The following is a 21,071-nucleotide window of genomic DNA, read 5'->3' on the forward strand; positions in this document are numbered from 1 at the left end:
GTATATATCTGCATTGTATGTGACTTATGCTAGTGCTGACTGTACTTTATTCTCTCACCTGTCAGTGTATATCTATCCCTTTTCTTTATCTGCCCTAATACAGCTGTACTTAGGGTGGTTCTGAGACCTCACATTTATATACTTGTTAATATTTGTGTGGTTTGTCACATACTGTTGCGTGCTGCACGTTGCCATATTTTAGATGGAACTGTGTGTTGCATACGCTGAAAATGGGTCCCTGCAGCTAATTTTTGGCATCAGTCAGGACCAGTATAGTGCTGCTTAATATTTCCGCCAAGAGGGTTGGTCAGATATGTCTGACCAGGAGATAGAGCGTTATACTGCACCCATTTTTACTATCCTGCAAGCCATGTGCTGCAGGTGTTAGTGCGGAGGATTTGACTCATAAAGGGTTCTGTATGTGGCGTCATCTGGTGCCGGCCTCTTTCACGACCCCCTTGGGCGGTTTGTTTTCTCGGGATCCTCTCAATTGCGGATCGCCGGGCGGGCCCCATTGTTGTACCTCACTTGGGGTTACTTCACCATACTGCCCTTTTCATCTCAGGGTATCTCGCAGCTTCTTGCACTCTTCCCCTGTGACACAGACTACCGCTTCCTGCAGGGGTTTTTCGCAGTATATGAATTCCCCCTGGTGCCACAATAGTCTGTCATTCCCCTTGCAGGGATTACCACAACAGCCACCCTGGGTGGATGTCGTTTTCTACGAAACGCTAATTGGCGTGGTTGACGCCCTGTGGTTACTTCCCAGTTGGCTCTGCCGTGAACTGGGTACTGTTCGGGGCTCTTTCCCTCTTACACGGGGGGAAGCCTATTTCAGGTATTATTATCCCTGCTTTAGGGCTGGTAGCAGGTCCATTCTGGTTAGAGTGAATGTTGACCTGCACCTGTATCATACACCCTCAGTATTGCGTGCCTTCGGGTTACCCGTTGCTGACTAGCGGGTGGATCGCATAGCGGGACTCTGGCTGTTGCCAGATAGGAGGTGTTACAACAGTGTTTGGCCTCCTGTCCCAAATTCCCTGAGGGTCATCACGAGCCCCTCCTGGGGGGGATGGGCGTGTTACTCGTCTGATTACAGACGTTACTACGCCTCCCATTCCTGCGTGGTCGGATTCTTCGGATCCGTAGGTGGTAACTCTGCCTGAAATCAGTATACTTGCTTTCAGGAGTTGTTACCCATCCTACCATGGCTATAGCATGGTTGGTTAATACTATTGCATATTGGGTTGATGCATTTGTAACGTTTTTTCCCCTCCAACACGTCGGGGGTTCAAATGTATTTGGTCGCTCAGGTAATATATGCAGTTGTCATAGGTGGACATGCCTATATTGGATACCAGTCTCCTAACTTTCAGAGTTCCGGCTGCGACTGTATCCTCCGTAATACCCTATGGCTGCGCTCTGAGAATGCAGAGGTGCAGATACCATCTTTAGGGTTGATATTGTTTGGTCCTGACCTTGACAAGATTGTAGTAACATTGGCAGTATTACTAACGACAAGTTTACCGTTTTCAGCTATGCACACTACAAGGCCTCAGACTAAGTCTGTTAAGTCTTTTTTGTCCTCTGGGTCAGCCTAAAGGTCTGTTTCTTCGTAGACTGTCGGCATCTACAAGGGCCGACATATCCAGTACCGAGCAGGCCTGGACTGCCAGCCGATCCTGCTTCTGAACCTACGGATATCTCTTCAGTCTGACGGGACAGGCCTACAACTGGGAGATACCGATTTTCTCAGTTCGCCCGGTATTAGTGTCAAGTTGCCGCGGCTACGTGGGTAGGAGGGTACGCCCTCTTTACAAGGGCCTTACAGATCCAGAAAGCTATGCAGTTGTTGCGGTAAGCGGAGCTAATTGGGCCATCCCCACTATCTCAGTGAGGGACTGGTTGTTCTGTTTTCTTTCTGGTGCGGTGGCTGAATGGTCCTCTTTGGCCTGTTCTCTGTCTCAATTCCCTGAACCAGTTCCTAAAGCTACCTGGGCTCAGGAGGAAATCCCTATGCTCCATCATACGATGTTTGGAACCTGGGGACTTTAGGGTATCAATGGATATACAGGACGCGTGCCTACGGGTACTTACAGAGACCTTTCCTCAGCATGGGCTGAGGTTTGCTGTATCACAGCAACACTTACAATTTTTCGGGCTCTGCCTGTTGGGACTGTCCTCAGCCCCACAGGGGTTTACCAGCGTTTTGGATTTTCTGTCAGTTCTTCTGTTCAGTATATCCCAATGCTCCTGTACCTGGACGGCCTCCTGCTCTTAGCGGGATCACCGGGGTACTTTACGGCCAGGTCAGGATGACTGTGGCTTCTTCAGGGTGCAGACGTTTAATCAACGGGGAAAAAGTCCTCCCTGCATCCCTCTCTGGGTATTCTTCATCTAGGATCCCTGCTGGATTCTCAGAATCTGAGAATTCTTCTGGCGTAAGACGGAATCTCCTCTCTTCCATTAGGAGTACATGGTTGTCTGCGCAGTCGACAGATGTCTTTACACTCTGGGATGCATGGTGGAATGGGCTCAGTTCCATTCCAGGCCTTTCCATAATTGGCTCATCTCCAGATGGAATGAGTTTTTTCTGTCGGATAACTGTTCAAACGATGATGCTCTCTCCGGAGGCAAGTCGGTCCCTGTCCGGGTGGCTATGGCCATCTCGTCCAGGGTTTTCTTTGCTAGGGACAGTGTCTGGACCGAATCCTTTTCAGTGCAGTTGGACGTCTGTCGATTCCACCCTGTCAATTAACTTACTCTGGCATAACTCTTGTTTCCCGGTGAACCTGAAAAGGTTCAGTCCGACAGGGTCAGGACAGTGGCTTCCTTTTTAGCAACACTGTTCGTTGGGTGGCAATGACAGGTATGTCACATATTCGGACATAGTCCGAGGGTCTCCTCCCGACCATCTCGGCAGCGTTCATTTCAGGAGCTCTCCATTGGGAAGCGGGAGTCCTCAGCCGTCACGACGTGCATCCCGGGGACTAGTCTCTTCCCCAAGAGAGGTTTCATCTCCTGGTGAGCAGGGGGGGCCCCCCTGAGGTGACCCTCATGGCCTTCTGACTTTATCACACTATGGTGTTACAGTTCAGCTCTGGGGATTCTGAAGCAAACTTCAGCGACTCTTTGTCGGTGAAGTGGTCCTTCCACTTTGTGTACCTGTGTTCTCCGGTCTCCCTTCTTCCTCGAGGTCTTTGGAAGTGTTTTCAATCGAGACGGAGATGCTTTCCTGCTGGTGGCTCCTGATTGCCCCAGATGTCAGGGGTACTTGGATCTTCGGAGTCTCTACATCGATACTCCATCCCTGATGCTTCACTGCCCGGACCTGTTGTCTCAGGGTCCTTGGTTTTGCCTTGGACCTGGGTCGTTTGTCTTTGACTGTGTCCTTACAGTGGTCTTACGGCTTCCCTGGCTTTGTCATCGTTGGAATGATTAGAGCACATGGATCAGCTTTTGCTGGGACCTACCACAAACTGTGGCAGCCATAAATCTTATGGTATTGTACCTGTCGATACAATCCTCCGGTGTCCAAGATTTCCAGATATTCTGGCATTCCTTCCGGCTGGCTTGGGTTTCACACTTGGCCTGGTCTTCCTGACAGTGCGGATCTCTACACTGTCAGTATGGTTAAGATATGGAATTGCTTCACTCTGGTATCCAGTTCATCCTTTGGAGTGTTTTCTTGATTATGCCTCCATTTGTCCTCCCTAGGGACTCCTTGGGAGTAAGTAGTGGTTCTTCGTTACCTCCGGGGACAGTCAATGGAACCGCTGGTTGTGATAGCCATTACATGGTCTATTGCTTAGGCTCTCTCTTTCTCTCAGGGTGTTTATATCAACCAGGAGAGTGTCTGAATTGGGAGCGTTCTCATGTGGCTCCCTCTTCTGGAGGGCATCATGTCAGGGTGGGAGTTGCTCTCGCCCTGTGTTTCTTCTTAGTGGTTTTCAGGTTCCATATTATTCTGGAACTTATGGTACGGCCATTCTGTCCCCAGTCCTCTCGGCTGGTGTGGCCTCATTGACTGTGGTCTGGCCTCTTTGGATTTATGTGATCCGTTCAGGTTCCTTACGGAAATCGGACTCCTTATTGGTGGTCTGAGATTTCTGGTTTTCACAGGAAAGGATGGCCGGCCTATAACCAAATGTTGACTTGGATGGCCTCGTAGGTCTTCCTCAGGGGCCTACCCATGGGTAGGCCTTCCTGTTGTTGATGCTTGTTTTTTCTCGGGCCATGTGACCCTCGTGTGCGGCTCGCTGTGGCGCCTCGGCTGTTTTGCCTTACTAGGTGGCCACGTGGTCTTCTGTCCACACCTTTTTAAGGTTCTAGGCATTGGTTTCCTTTGCCTCTCAGGATGCTTCCATTTTGGCGACGGATTCTCCTCTCAGCACAGGAGCGTCCCCACCCTTGGTTGAACTGCTTTGGGACATCCCCAAGGTCAACCCTGTGGACCCCCTATGGACCCTGAAGTAGAAAACAAGAGATATGGTAAGAACTTACCTTTGTTATCTCTGTTTCTACGAAGTCCATAGGGTCCACAGGGCGCCCGCCCTGACGCACCTGGCTTCATATGGGCTGTGTGGCTGGTCACCGGTTTTCCGTCTCCCATTTCGGTGAGTATGGTTATTGAGTGTTCCAGTTTTCTCTCTCTTTTTCTCTCCTCCTCCGGCCTTTGGCTACTTACAAACTGAGGTGCCTCTGGCTTGGGGGTGGGGTTATAGGGAGAGTGGACCCAGTGCATCCTGGGAGCTAAAAGCTTTAACTGCGTGGTGCCCGGATTTGGTTCCCAACCTATACCCCAAGGTCAACCCTGTGGACCCTATGGACTTCGTAGAAACAGAGATAACAAAGGTAAGTTCTTACCATATCTCTTGTTATACCAGTGAGTGTAAGGCCTAGGGGTGCTGAGCACAGATATATATATATACCAGTGAGTGTAAGGCCTAGGAGTACTGAGCACAGATATATATATATACCAGTGAGTGTAAGGCCTAGGGGTGCTGAGCACAGATATATATATATATATACCAGTGAGTGTAAGGCCTAGGAGTGCTGAGCACAGATATATATATATATATATATATATATATACACACCAGTGAGTGTAAGGCCTAGGAGTACTGAGCACAGATATATATATATATATATATATATATACACACCAGTGAGTGTAAGGCCTAGGAGTGCTGAGCACAGATATATATATACACCAGTGAGTGTAAGGCCTAGGGGTGCTGAGTACAGATATATATATATACACACACCAGTGAGTGTAAGGCCTAGGAGTGCTGAGTACAGATATATATATATACACACACCAGTGAGTGTAAGGCCTAGGGGTGCTGAGTACAGATATATATATATACCAGTGAGTGTAAGGCCTAGGAGTACTGAGTACAGATATATATATATACCAGTGAGTGTAAGGCCTAGGAGTGCTGAGCACTGATATATATATATATACACACCAGTGAGTGTAAGGCCTAGGAGTGCTGAGCACAGATATATATATATATATATATATATATATACACCAGTGAGTGTAAGGCCTAGGAGTACTGAGTACAGATATATATATATATATATACCAGTGAGTGTAAGGCCTAGGAGTGCTGAGTACAGATATATATATATATACCAGTGAGTGTAAGGCCTAGGAGTGCTGAGCACAGATATATATATATATATATATATATATACACACACCAGTGAGTGTAAGGCCTAGGAGTGCTGAGCACAGATAGATATATATATATATACCAGTGAGTGTAAGGCCTAGGAGTGCTGAGTACAGATTATATATACATACACCAGTGAGTGTAAGGCCTAGGAGTGCTGAGCACAGATATAATATGAGATATGGTAAGAACTTACCCTTGTTATCTCTATTTCTACGAAGTCCATAGGGTTCCACAGGATACCTTGGGGGTATAGGTGTGACGTCAGTCGCAGGGCACCAAAGAGTTAAGCTTTCAGCCTCCCAGGATGCACTAGGTCCCCCTCCTATACCCCGCCCCCGGGCCAAGGCACCTCAGTTAGTTACCAAGCCATAGGCCGGAGGAGGAGAAGGAAGAGAGAGAACAAAGATCTGGACACATACAAGAATCACATTCTCACCAGAGGGAGACGGAAAACCGGTGACCAGAGCAAAGCCCATCTGCAGCACAGGTGCGACAGGGCGGGAGTCCTGTGGAACCCTATGGACTTCGTAGAAATAGAGATAACAAGGGTAAGTTCTTACCATATCTCATATTTTCTACTTCAGGGTCCATAGGGTATCCACAGGATACCTTGGGGATGTCCCAAAGCAGTATCCTTTAAGGGTGGGGACGCTCCTGTGCAGAAAGGAGAATCCGCCGCCCGAAGGAAGCATCCTGAGAGGCGAAGGTGTCAAACCTGTAATACCTCACGAAGGTATGGACAGAAGACCACGTAGCAGCCTTGCAGATCTGAACTGCCGAGGCACCACGTCGAGCTGCCCACGAAGGACCCACAGACCTAGTGGAATGAGCCTTCAGAGAAGGAGGGACCGGTAGGCCTTCATGAAGATAAGCTTCAGAAATAGCCATACGGATCCAGGCTGCCAAAGTTTGCTTTGAAGCAGGCCAACCCTTTTTACGGAAGCCAAAGAGGACAAACAAAGCGTCCGACTTCCTAAACAAAGAAGTGCGGTCAACATAAGTCCTTAAGGCCCGCACAACATCCAAAGAGGCCTCACCCACGGAAAGACCCGGTGAGTTAAAGGCCGGAACAACTATTTCCTCGTTAATATGAAACTGGGAAACAACTTTGGGAAGAAACTCGGGCCGAGTGCGGAGCACTGCCCTGTTCCCATAAAAAACCAAGAAAGGGGGTCTACAAGAAAGAGCCCCTAACTCAGAAACATGTCTGGCCGAAGCAATGGCCAGAAGGAAAACAGTCTTAGCTGTTAGCCATTTAAGATCCACTGAGCCCAGTGGTTCAAACGGCGGTCCTTGGAGAGCCCTCAGGACCACAGCCAAATCCCAAGGCGCCACAGGTGGAACAAAGGGCGGCTGAATGCGGAGAACACCCTGCATAAAGGTGCGCACATCCGGGATTGTGGTGGCAATCCTACGGTGAAACCAGACAGATAGGGCCGAAACCTGTACCTTCAAAGAAGCAAGGCGAAGCCCATGATCTAGTCCCGCTTGCAGGAAGGCGAGAATCCGAGACAGACGAAACTCCGCCGGTGCATAACCTCTCGGTCGACACCACTGGAAGAACGTATGCCACACGCGATGGTATATCCTCGCGGAAGACGGTTTCCGAGCTCGTAACATGGTACGCACCACAGAGCTGGAAAACCCCCGGGACCTCAGCATGGCCGTCTCAACAGCCACGCCGTCAAAGACAGCCGAGTCAGGTCCGGGTGAAGGCAAGGACCCTGAGACAGAAGGTCCGGTCGTAGCGGCAACCGCAGAGGAATGTCCACGGACAGACCCTGAAGGTCTGAGAACCAGTGCCGTCTGGGCCACGCGGGAGCTATCAACAGGAGCGTCCCTCCTTCCTGTTTGAATTTCCGGATTACCCGTGGAAGAAGGGAGACCGGAGGGAACAGGTATGCGAACCGGAACGTCCACCGGACGGACAGAGCATCCACCAGAGACGCCCCTTCGTCTCTTGTGCGAGACCCGTACACCGGCAACTTGTTGTTGTGCCGGGACGCCATGAGGTCGATTTCTGGAAGACCCCACCTGTCCACCAGTAGTTGAAAAACGTCCGGGTGCAGGGACCATTCCCCCGGATGAACGTCCTGGCGACTTAGAAAGTCCGCCTCCCAATTGAGCACTCCCGGGATGAAGACCGCTGATATGGCCGGAAGATTGCGCTCCGCCCAAACCAGGATCCGAGAGACCTCTACGAGAGCCGCCCGACTGCGAGTTCCTCCTTGCCTGTTTATGTAGGCCACGGTGGTAGCGTTGTCCGACTGGACCTGCACCGGGCGACCCTGGAGAAACCGCTGTGCCTGCTGGAGAGCATTGAAGACCGCACGGAGTTCCAAGATATTTATTGGAAGCTCCACTTCTGTCGGCGTCCACCTGCCCTGGAACAAGTGTGGACCCGAAACTGCTCCCCAGCCCCGAAGACTGGCGTCCGTTGTCAACAGGACCCAATTTGGAACCCAGAACGGACGTCCCTTGTTGAGGTGGGTCGTCTGTAACCACCACGTAAGGGACAGGCGAACCTCCTGGGTGAGCACAATCGTCTGGGACTTCAGAGACTGAGTCAGCCCGTTCCACTTGGACAGGATCAGGTGCTGCAGAGGTCTGGAGTGAAACTGGGCGTATTCCACCATGTCGAACACCGACACCATGGAGCCCAGTAACCTCATCGCCGAGTGTAAGGACACCCGGCGGCTGTGCAGACAACTGCGCACCCTTGACTGTAAAGCAGAGATCTTGTCCTCCGTCACGAAGATCCTTTGCTGTCCCGAGTCCAATAAGGCTCCAAGATGCAGAATCCTCCGAGACGGGATTAGAGTGGACTTCTGCCAGTTGATTAGCCAGCCGTGCCGTTGCAGCAGTGCAATGGTCAGGTCCAAGTGGCGTAACAGGAGCTCTGGAGATCCTGCCACCAATAACAGGTCGTCCAAATACGGCAACATGCGGACTCCCTGCAGCCGCAGAGAAGCCGCCATGACCGCCATCACCTTGGTGAAAACACGTGGTGCTGTTGCCAGGCCAAAAGGTAACGCCCGAAACTGGAAGTGGTCGCTGCTGATTGCAAACCTGAGGAACTGCTGATGGCGCCAAAGAATAGGGACATGCAGGTAAGCGTCCTGTATGTCCAATGACACCAAGTAGTCCCCAGGTTCCAGCGCCAGAATGATGGACCGTAGGGTCTCCATCCGAAACTTCGGGACCCGCAAAGACTTGTTGAGTGCTTTGAGGTTGAGAATCGGACGATATGACCCATTGGGTTTCTGTACCAAAAATAGATTTGAATAGAAACCCTGGCCCCTCTGGGAGAATGGAACCGCCACTATAACTCCAGCCTGGAGCATAGTGTGCAATACCTTCCGCAGCTCCGTAGCCTTGTTCCGGTCTGATGGGAGACCCGTGGTGAAGAAGCGAGCCGGGGGTCTGTGCCGGAAGGAGAGGGCGTATCCGTGGGAAACCACCTCCAGAACCCAAGTGTCTGTCGTAGTGGTCGACCAACACTGGGCGAACTGTAGCAGGCGGCCTCCCACCCTGGGATCCCCCAAAGGGAGGCCCGGACCGTCAGGCCGCAGGCTTGTCATCTGGCTTGGGGGCCGGACGTCTGGTACTCCATGCCTGCTTCCGGGGCTTGACCGATTTCTTAGGGCCAGCCTGTCGAGGAAACGACTGTGGTTTGGGCCTGCCCTGGGCCCTAGATGACCGAAAGGACGATGGTCCCGAACCAGAAGGAGCAGCGGCCGACGGGAGACAGGCAGATTTGGCTGCCGCCAGCGTGGCCACAATCTTATCCAGATCCGGACCGAAGAGAACTTCTCCGGTAAACGGCAACGCTTCCAGACCTTTCTTGGAATCTGCGTCCGCCTTCCAGGATCGCAGCCACAAGGTGCGACGAGCAGCTACCGCTGCTGAAGAAATTCTAGACACCAGAGTACTAATGTCTAGAGCCGCCTCGTTGATATAGGTGGCCGAATCACGGAGATTGCCAATCAACTCCGCCTGATCGGCCGGACAGTCGGATTCAAAAGAAGCCTCTAATGAATCCGCCCAGCGCTCCATCGCTCTGGCAACCCAGCAAATGGCCATAGCCGGCCGTGCTGCCCCCCCTGCAAGGGAATAAGCGGACTTCAGGCAGATTTCTACCTTGCGGTCCGTAGCATCCTTAAGGGAGGACATGGATGGCATCGGCAATGTGGCACTACGGACAAGACGGGTCACGTGAGAATCCACCTGTGGAGGGGATTCCCACTTAGCAAAATAATTATCCGCGAACGGATAAGCCACCGCCAGGCGTCTCTGCGACTGGTATCTTTTGCCAGGTTGTTTCCACGCCTCCTCTAAATGGTCCACCAACTGACCCGAAAGAGGAAAGACTGTGGCATCGCCCTTCACATCTTTGAAAAAGGCATACTTAGATTTAGCCGCTGGGGGAACTTCGTCCTCAATCACCAAGGCTGTGCGGACCGCCCGAATAAGTCCAGGAATATATACCTTGGACTTAGCATCAGCGTCCTTAGTATGGAGAGGTTCCTGATCGTAAGGATCTAGAATCTCCCCATCATCAGACGTCCCTTCGTCATCCTCATAAGGAGCGGACAGAGACGCCACCGGCCTTTTATGAGACCGCATCACAGACTCCCCTTGCAACACACGCTGGCTCCTGAGAACCCGGGAGCGGGGAAATAGGGAGACTGTGGGGTACCACCAATTGTCGTGGGAACCCCTGCATGGGTGACGACACCACAGACTGCTGGGACAAACCCATCGGAGTAAACGCGGGCTGCGGAGCTAACTGGCCCACTAAAGCTGTTAACGCCTGAGCGAAACAAGCCCAGGGCGGCTCCTGTACCGGTGCTGTAACCGTAATAGGCCGCGCCATGGACAAACACTGCCGGCAAAGGCCCTCCGCGCTACCCTCCCCCTCCGCTAACGGTACTTTGCACGTGGTACACTGTAGCCGGAGGGGAAAATCACTTTCAGACATGATGGCACCACGTATGTGACCTCTCTCACCAATTAAGTATTAAATAGGCGAGAGACCACCCTGCAGCACCGCACCGCAAGGGCTTTAGCAGAAAGAACAGGGACAGTAATAAAGCTGACAGTTTAGAGAAGAAAAGATTACAGGCAGCAGCGCTAGCACAGTCACATACAATGCAGAGAAATAACAATTCCTGCACTAACAGCGCTGATCACTCAACTACACAGACACAGGGCCTGGTAGGACACAGCGCTGCATACACAGACCTGACCACAGCGGAGGAGAGGTATGCGGGGGGACCCAGACCACGATGCTTCCGTCCAGCGCTTCCAGCAGCGTTCACCATGCGTTCTGGAGAAGATGGCCGCCGAGGAGCAGAGAGGAGGCTGGCCTGGGGGAGGAGCGCTGCCACAGGACCAGTCGGCAACATGCAGAGAGGGCTGTGTGCAGCGGGGGAGGCGCCGGCTGTGAGACAGGGAAGGCGCGCTCCCCTGGCATGCATTTAACCCCTGGGACGCCGCAGCGCTACCGCTCTGCTGCGGTCCGCTGTCCCAGGGGGTAGTGGAAGCGCAGGTTGGTCGCCTGGCTCCACGCTGCAGCCAGTCCCCAGGGAGCCCCCTGCCTGGGGACTTAGGACCATGTGATCAGCGGGGACCCACCGTGGGACCCCGCTGCTTACCTCTGTCCCCCTTGAATCCGGCCATGGTCCGGAGCATCTGGGGTCACCGCTAGCTGTGACCCCAGACGCCCACCAGCATCCCCGGATCAGTACCGGCGTTCTGGTACCGGCGGGGTGTAGGGAAGACAGCATGGACGTCAGGACTGACTGTCCATGCTGTTCATCCAGTTGTGCAGCCACAGCTGCATGAAGAATAAGCTTCAGGGGCTTCTTCTAGCCCCCACTCCAACAGGTGCACCCGACTCCGGCCGGGCACCAAACTAAACTGAGGTGCCTTGGCCCGGGGGCGGGGTATAGGAGGGGGACCTAGTGCATCCTGGGAGGCTGAAAGCTTAACTCTTTGGTGCCCTGCGACTGACGTCACACCTATACCCCAAGGTATCCTGTGGATACCCTATGGACCCTGAAGTAGAAATATATATACACCAGTGAGTGTAAGGCCTAGGAGTGCTGAGCACAGATATATATATATATATATATACACACACCAGTGAGTGTAAGGCCTAGGAGTGCTGAGTACAGATATATATATACCAGTGAGTGTAAGGCCTAGGAGTGCTGAGCACAGATATATATATATACCAGTGAGTGTAAGGCCTAGGAGTGCTGAGCACAGAGATAGAGATATATATAATATATACATACATATACACACACACACACACACGCTCATACGGTAACTGCATCCCTTCTGGTTTCTGAAATCGGCGATGACCTGACTGATTATATAAAGCTGGAATAACATTGCGGCCAGAAATTCACATCAGAAACTGGAACCTGACTCATTTCCCCTTTTGGGAGCATATATCTGTGGTGTATTGGTTGCCCCCCCCGTGGCGTATACTAGTATAATGTAGACCATATCCTCTATAACCACACAGGGATAAGGTACTGGTAGTCGTCTAGGGCCTCATCCTGGTGGTGACACATGCGGGACACACGGACCCAGTAACCATCGCTCTCCAGTCTCCTCACCACTGACTGACTTTCTCTCGTCCCTCAAAGTCTGGGGGAAGGTGGCTCATTCGGTTCATTGTCTCCATCAGCTCTCGAAGGTCAGGCTGGATCTGTCAATTCAGAGATATGAAATCATTGCTATAACCCAGCACTAATAACACACACACATATATATATATATATAGGAGTAAAGGGAGAGTCAGTGTATACATTGCTTTATTCCAGGCATTGAAGTGCCATACACAGGACCAGTACTTACTGATTAGTGACACCGGATTGTGTGACTGTACTTAGCCCTATATACGGCTTTCTGTGGCATGGTAGCTGGAGAGTCAGTGTATACATTGCTTTATTCCAGGCATTGAAGTGCCATACACAGGACCAGTACTTACTGATTAGTGACACCGGATTGTGTGACTGTACTTAGCCCTATATACAGCTTTCTGTGGCATGGTAGCTGGAGAGTCAGTGTATACATTGCTTTATTCCAGGCATTGAAGTGCCATACACAGGACCAGTACTTACTGATTAGGGAGGGATTGTGTGACTGTACTTAGCCCTATATACAGCTTTCTGTGGCATGGTAGCTGGAGAGTCAGTGTATACATTGCTTTATTCCAGGCATTGAAGTGCCATACACAGGACCAGTACTTACTGATTAGGGAGGGATTGTGTGACTGTACTTAGCCCTATATACAGCTTTCTGTGGCATGGTAGCTGGAGAGTCAGTGTATACATTGCTTTATTCCAGGCATTGACGTGCCATACACAGGACCAGTACTTACTGATTAGTGACACCGGATTGTGTGACTGTACTTAGCCCTATATACAGCTTTCTGTGGCATGGTAGCTGGAGAGTCAGTGTATACATTGCTTTATTCCAGGCATTGAAGTGCCATACACAGGACCAGTACTTACTGATTAGGGAGGGATTGTGTGACTGTACTTAGCCCTATATACAGCTTTCTGTGGCATGGTAGCTGGAGGGTCAGTGTATACATTGCTTTATTCCAGGCATTGAAGTGCCATACACAGGACCAGTACTTACTGATTAGGGAGGGATTGTGTGACTGTACTTAGCCCTATATACGGCTTTCTGTGGCATGGTAGCTGGAGAGTCAGTGTATACATTGCTTTATTCCAGGCATTGACGTGCCATACACAGGACCAGTACTTACTGATTAGTGACACCGGATTGTGTGACTGTACTTAGCCCTATATACAGCTTTCTGTGGCATGGTAGCTGGAGAGTCAGTGTATACATTGCTTTATTCCAGGCATTGAAGTGCCATACACAGGACCAGTACTTACTGATTAGGGAGGGATTGTGTGACTGTACTTAGCCCTATATACAGCTTTCTGTGGCATGGTAGCTGGAGGGTCAGTGTATACATTGCTTTATTCCAGGCATTGAAGTGCCATACACAGGACCAGTACTTACTGATTAGGGAGGGATTGTGTGACTGTACTTAGCCCTATATACGGCTTTCTGTGGCATGGTAGCTGGAGAGTCAGTGTATACATTGCTTTATTCCAGGCATTGACGTGCCATACACAGGACCAGTACTTACTGATTAGGGAGGGATTGTGTGACTGTACTTAGCCCTATATACAGCTTTCTGTGGCATGGTAGCTGGAGAGTCAGTGTATACATTGCTTTATTCCAGGCATTGAAGTGCCATACACAGGACCAGTACTTACTGATTAGGGAGGGATTGTGTGACTGTACTTAGCCCTATATACAGCTTTCTGTGGCATGGTAGCTGGAGGGTCAGTGTATACATTGCTTTATTCCAGGCATTGAAGTGCCATACACAGGACCAGTACTTACTGATTAGGGAGGGATTGTGTGACTGTACTTAGCCCTATATACGGCTTTCTGTGGCATGGTAGCTGGAGAGTCAGTGTATACATTGCTTTATTCCAGGCATTGACGTGCCATACACAGGACCAGTACTTACTGATTAGGGAGGGATTGTGTGACTGTACTTAGCCCTATATACAGCTTTCTGTGGCATGGTAGCTGGAGGGTCAGTGTATACATTGCTTTATTCCAGGCATTGAAGTGCCATACACAGGACCAGTACTTACTGATTAGGGAGGGATTGTGTGACTGTACTTAGCCCTATATACAGCTTTCTGTGGCATGGTAGCTGGAGGGTCAGTGTATACATTGCTTTATTCCAGGCATTGAAGTGCCATACACAGGACCAGTACTTACTGATTAGGGAGGGATTGTGTGACTGTACTTAGCCCTATATACGGCTGGAATGTGATTTATTGTTTGAGGTCTCACTATAACTTTAGCCCAATGTTAACATGGTGACGGCATATTCTATATACTGAAACTCAGCATATACAGGGAGAGACACCTATAGCTACAGAGAATCAGAATCATCACAGACACAATATATCATTGGACTTGCTATCTTTATGTGGATTTCCAACCCCGCAGTCTGGAACCGTTTCTAATAGATTTTATGTCCCAATCTCATTATTCATATATTACAGTTTTTATTGGCGTCTGATCCATCCATGTATTCAGGTTTAATAATTGTGATTTTCACCTCTTCTCTATTAATGATCTATTTATGAGTCCATAGAAGAGACCTATATATGACCATGGTCTGTAATGTGTATTTTATGCTCATCCCAATTACTCACATCCCTTTCTCTTGTCTAAGGTGTAATAAATTATATTTGTGTGTTATTGCCGATGTCCCAGCATATATATTACAGGGCAGTATATCTATTCTTTGTCCCAGCATATATATTACAGGGCAGTATATCTATTCTTTGTCCCAGCATATATATTACAGCGCAGTATATCTATTCTTTGTCCCAGCATATATATTACAGGGCAGTATATCTATTCTTTGTCCCAGCATATATATTACAGGGCAGTATATCTATTCTTTGTCCCAGCATATATATTACAGGGCAGTATATCTATTCTTTGTCCCAGCATATATATTACAGGGCAGTATATCTATTCTTTGTCCCAGCATATATATTACAGGGCAGTATATCTATTCTTTGTCCCAGCATATATATTACAGGGCAGTATATCTATTCTTTGTCCCAGCATATATATTACAGGGCAGTATATCTATTCTTTGTCCCAGCATATATATTACAGGGCAGTATATCTATTCTTTGTCCCAGCATATATATTACAGGGCAGTATATCTATTCTTTGTCCCAGCATATATATTACAGGGCAGTATATCTATTCTTTGTCCCAGCATATATATTACAGGGCAGTATATCTATTCTTTGTCCCAGCATATATATTACAGCGCAGTATATCTATTCTTTGTCCCAGCATATATATTACAGGGCAGTATATCTATTCTTTGTCCCAGCATATATATTACAGGGCAGTATATCTATTCTTTGTCCCAGCATATATATTACAGGGCAGTATATCTATTCTTTGTCCCAGCATATATATTACAGGGCAGTATATCTATTCTTTGTCCCAACATATATATTACAGCGCAGTATATCTATTCTTTGTCCCAACATATATATTACAGCGCAGTATATCTATTCTTTGTCCCAGCATATATATTACAGCGCAGTATATCTATTCTTTGTCCCAGCATATATATTACAGGGCAGTATATCTATTCTTTGTCCCAGCATATATATTACAGGGCAGTATATCTATTCTTTGTCCCAGCATATATATTACAGCGCAGTATATCTATTCTTTGTCCCAGCATATATATTACAGCGCAGTATATCTATTCTTTGTCCCAGCATATATATTACAGCGCAGTATATCTATTCTTTGTCCCAGCATATATATTACAGCGCAGTATATCTATTCTTTGTCCCAGCATATATATTACAGGGCAGTATATCTATTCTTTGTCCCAGCATATATATTACAGGGCAGTATATCTATTCTTTGTCCCAGCATATATATTACAGGGCAGTATATCTATTCTTTGTCCCAGCATATATATTACAGGGCAGTATATCTATTCTTTGTCCCAGCATAAATATTACTTACATAGAAAGAAGGAGGATACAATAATGCTACTAGCGTCTATTTGTGTATGAATAAGATAATCCGCACAGCGCTCCGTCACATGTCGCTACTGGTTACGTGTGAATAGGAGACTTATTTCTGGTACATTATACACCTCCTCTATCTCTGTAACCAATAATGTAGCATTAGGGGAGAGGGTAGTATTACCTCATCCATGGCTCGGATCTCCAACCGTAGCTTGTCCATCACAGTAATGAAGAGCTGAAAGAAGAGATGTTCAGATGTCACATTGGAAAGACACAGACATGGTATCACAGAGAGCCCACCCTCCTATCCACAGGCACCAGAGACCCCACCCACCTATCCAGAGGCACCAGAGACCCCACCCTCCTATCCACAGGCACCAGAGACCCCACCCACCTATCCAGAGGCACCAGAGACACCACCCTCCTATCCACAGGCACCAGAGACCCCACCCACCTATCCAGAGGCACCAGAGATCCCACCCACCTATCAACAGGCACCAGAGACCCCACCCACATATCCACAGGCACCAGAGACCCCACTATCCACAGGCACCAGAGACCCCACCCACCTAACCACAGGCACCACACAGAGACTCCATCCACCAATCCATAGATATCTCACAGACACCGCCGACCCAAAGGCACCCCACAGAGACCCCAACCATTTATCTATTGGCATCTTACAGAAGACATCACCTATTCATAGGTATCACACAGAGACCACACCCTCCTATCCACAGGCACCATAGACCCCCACCCACCTAACCACAGGCACCAGAGACTCCACCCTCCTATCCAGAGGAACCAGAGAGCCCACCCTCCTATCCAGAGGAACCAGAGACCCCACCCTCCTATCCATATGGACCACACAGACCCCACCCACCTATCCATAGGTATCACACAAAGACCCCACCTATCCATAGGCACCACACAGAGACCCCATCCACCAATCCATAGATATCTCACAGAGACACTACTCCACAGAGACCCCAACCACTTCAGTGGCAAACGCAGGATTTCCAGAGTGGGGTTTCCAAATGCTTAATTTTAGATCGAGTGCAGCCAGTCAATGAAGAGGGCAGAATTAGTGCTTAACCAGCTTTAATAAGAATCATACAAAGTGTATTGTGTGTAATAATTCCAGCATATACAGGACCAGTGATCACAGTAAGCCATTAGATGTGTCAGTAGGCCAATCCTGCCTGAGCTGAATGTATTTATTTTAGATGTGGGCACCTTCCAGACTATTAGAGCAAGTCTGGGAGCCTGGAGGAGCAGCAGAAGAAACTAGCACTGCCCTGGACATATATGTACATATTGGGCTCTATAGCAGAGCATCTCTAACAGTGCATGTTTTCCAGATCTTCTAGTTGGTGCACAGGTTATTTTTTACTGGCTGATACTTGTTAAAAGATCCACAGGTGATGCTAATTATTTCATTTGTGATACTGAGTAGAACATGCAGCACTAGTAACAATCTACTATTTCTATTGTGGTCATGGTGTGGGCTGGGGAGGGGGGTTTCCAGGCAGATGGAACCCCCCCCCCTGCGTTTGCCTATGCACTTATCTAAAAGGCATCTTACAGAAGACATCACCTATCCATAGGCACCACAGAGACCCCATCCACCTATCCATAGGTATCACACAGAGACACCACCTATCCATAGGCACCCCACAGAGACCCTAACTGCTTATCCATAGGCACCAAAGAGACCCCCACCCCCCATCCATAGGTATCACAGAGACCCCATCCTATGGGCACCACATGGAAACCGCACCCACCATTTCATGGGTATCAGAGATGCCACGTATCTAAAAGGCACCACAGGGACCCCACCCATCTATCCATTGGCACCACACAGACTTCACCCACCTATCCACAGGCAACACAGAGACCCCACCCACCTATCCATAGGCACCACATAAATCACACCCACCTATCTATAAGTACCACACAGAGACCCCACCGACCAATTTTTAGGTACCACAGAAAACCCACCCACCTATCCATTGGCACCAGAGATCACACCCACCTATCCATAGACACCCCCACCAACCTATCTATAGGCATCACATGGAAACCCCACCTACCTATCCAGAGGAAACCCGACCCCCCTATCCACAGGCACAAGAGACCGCCCCCCCCTACCTATAGACACAGGAAACCCCACATACCTATCCATAGGAGACCCCAGCTACCTATCCATAGGCACCACACAGACTCACACACAACTAGAGAGATATCTGTTATTACCAAAAACATTCATTGTATAATATAGAATTTTCCAAACTCCACCATTACAGTCCAGGATATAAAGGATACATGCTTGAGTCCAAATAGTTAAATCAAATTGATTGAGGTACAAATTAAGCATGGATATCCTTAAAACCTGGACTGTAATATCAAAGTTTGGGACTCTTTGGTATAATAGATGTAGAATTACAGTTCAGCTGCTAAAGCTTACACCACGTCTCTAATCTATAATTATAATGCAGGTGAGATCCAGCACAATGGCCACAGGTTAGCGCACTTACTGTTTGGTGGCGTTATACAGGAAGTCATTATAACGCACATATGCATGTTTATTACCACAAATTCACAGCAACGAGTCATTTACCATAAAATAAGGAATGGCGCTGTGACTGAGCTCCTCCCATAGCGCCACCTCCGATGTCACCGTACAAATGTGTCAGACAGAACCTTCTCATAGTTATGCCACCAATATCTCCTATATACCAATATATATACCAATATCTCCTATATACCAATATATATACCAATATCTCCTATATACCAATATATATACCAATATCTCCTATATACCAATATCTCCTCCTCCATAGAAGCATTAAACACTTCTATAGCACAATAAGCAGAGACTATAAGTGACAGGCTCAGAATAGAGCGTCTGGTACCTCGTTATATCTCCCTCTTCTATACACAATAAGCAGAGAGAGGACTCACAGAGACTATAAGTGACAGGCTCAGAATAGAGCGTCTGGTACCTCGTTATATCTCCCTCTTCTATACACAATAAGCAGAGAGAGGACTCACAGAGACTATAAGTGACAGGCTCAGAATAGAGCGTCTGGTACCTCGTTATATCTCCCTCTTCTATACACAATAAGCAGAGAGAGGACTCACAGAGACTATATGTGACAGGCTCAGAATAGAGCGTCTGGTACCTCGTTATATCTCCCTCTTCTATACACAATAAGCAGAGAGAGGACTCACAGAGACTATAAGTGACAGGCGCAGAATAGAGCGTCTGGTACCTCGTTATATCTCCCTCTTCTATACACAATAAGCAGAGAGAGGACTCACAGAGACTATAAGTGACAGGCGCAGAATAGAGCGTCTGGTACCTCGTTATATCTCCCTCTTCTATACACAATAAGCAGAGAGAGGACTCACAGAGACTATATGTGACAGGCTCAGAATAGAGCGTCTGGTACCTCGTTATATCTCCCTCTTCTATACACAATAAGCAGAGAGAGGACTCACAGAGACTATAAGTGACAGGCTCAGAATAGAGCGTCTGGTACCTCGTTATATCTCCCTCTTCTATACACAATAAGCAGAGAGAGGACTCACAGAGACTATAAGTGACAGGCGCAGAATAGAGCGTCTGGTACCTCGTTATATCTCCCTCTTCTATACACAATAAGCAGAGAGAGGACTCACAGAGACTATAAGTGACAGGCGCAGAATAGAGCGTCTGGTACCTCGTTATATCTCCCTCTTCTATACACAATAAGCAGAGAGAGGACTCACAGAGACTATAAGTGACAGGCGCAGAATAGAGCGTCTGGTACCTCGTTATATCTCCCTCTTCTATACACAATAAGCAGAGAGAGGACTCACAGAGACTATATGTGACAGGCTCAGAATAGAGCGTCTGGTACCTCGTTATATCTCCCTCTTCTATACACAATAAGCAGAGAGAGGACTCACAGAGACTATAAGTGACAGGCGCAGAATAGAGCGTCTGGTACCTCGTTATATCTCCCTCTTCTATACACAATAAGCAGAGAGAGGACTCACAGAGACTATAAGTGACAGGCTCAGAATCGAGCGTCTGGTACCTCGTTATATCTCCCTCTTCTATACACAATAAGCAGAGAGAGGACTCACAGAGACTATAAGTGACAGGCTCAGAATCGAGCGTCTGGTACCTCGTTATATCTCCCTCTTCTATACACAATAAGCAGAGAGAGGACTCACAGAGACTATAAGTGACAGGCTCAGAATCGAGCGTCTGGTACCTCGTTATATCTCCCTCTTCTATACACAATAAGCAGAGAGAGGACTCACAGAGACTATAAGTGACAGGCTCAGAATAGAGCGTCTGGTACCTCGTTATATCTCCCTCTTCTATACACAATAAGCAGAGAGAGGACTCACAGAGACTATAAGTGACAGGCTCAGAATAGAGCGTCTGGTACCTCGTTATATCTCCCTCTTCTATACACAATAAGCAGAGAGAGGACTCACAGAGACTATAAGTGACAGGCTCAGAATAGAGCGTCTGGTACCTCGTTATAGCTCCCTCTTCTATACACAATAAGCAGAGAGAGGACTCACAGAGACTATAAGTGACAGGCTCAGAATAGAGCGTCTGGTACCTCGTTATATCTCCCTCTTCTATACACAATAAGCAGAGAGAGGACTCACAGAGACTATAAGTGACAGGCTCAGAATAGAGCGTCTAATGTCTGTCGAAGTCAGATAATTGGATATGATC

At 48.5% G+C, this 21,071-nt stretch overlaps 1 protein-coding gene across 3 annotated transcripts in view; it reads right to left on the minus strand.

Moving 5' to 3' along the window:
- VPS28 (VPS28 subunit of ESCRT-I) overlaps positions 1–21,071 on the minus strand; it is a 122,818-nt gene that overhangs the window by 44,660 nt on the left and 57,087 nt on the right. For all 3 annotated transcript variants that reach the window (XM_088463385.1, XM_088463384.1, XM_088463383.1), the window contains 2 exons: positions 16,506–16,559; positions 12,317–12,408 (listed from right to left, as the gene is read on the minus strand). In XM_088463385.1, the coding sequence (XP_088319511.1) occupies positions 12,317–12,408; positions 16,506–16,559 (146 nt within the window). The remainder of the gene's footprint in view (positions 1–12,316; positions 12,409–16,505; positions 16,560–21,071) is intronic.

This window comes from Taudactylus pleione, unplaced genomic scaffold (genome assembly GCF_031769625.1).
Source record: "Taudactylus pleione unplaced genomic scaffold, aTauple2 ptg001351l, whole genome shotgun sequence".
Lineage (NCBI taxonomy): Eukaryota > Metazoa > Chordata > Amphibia > Anura > Myobatrachidae > Taudactylus > Taudactylus pleione.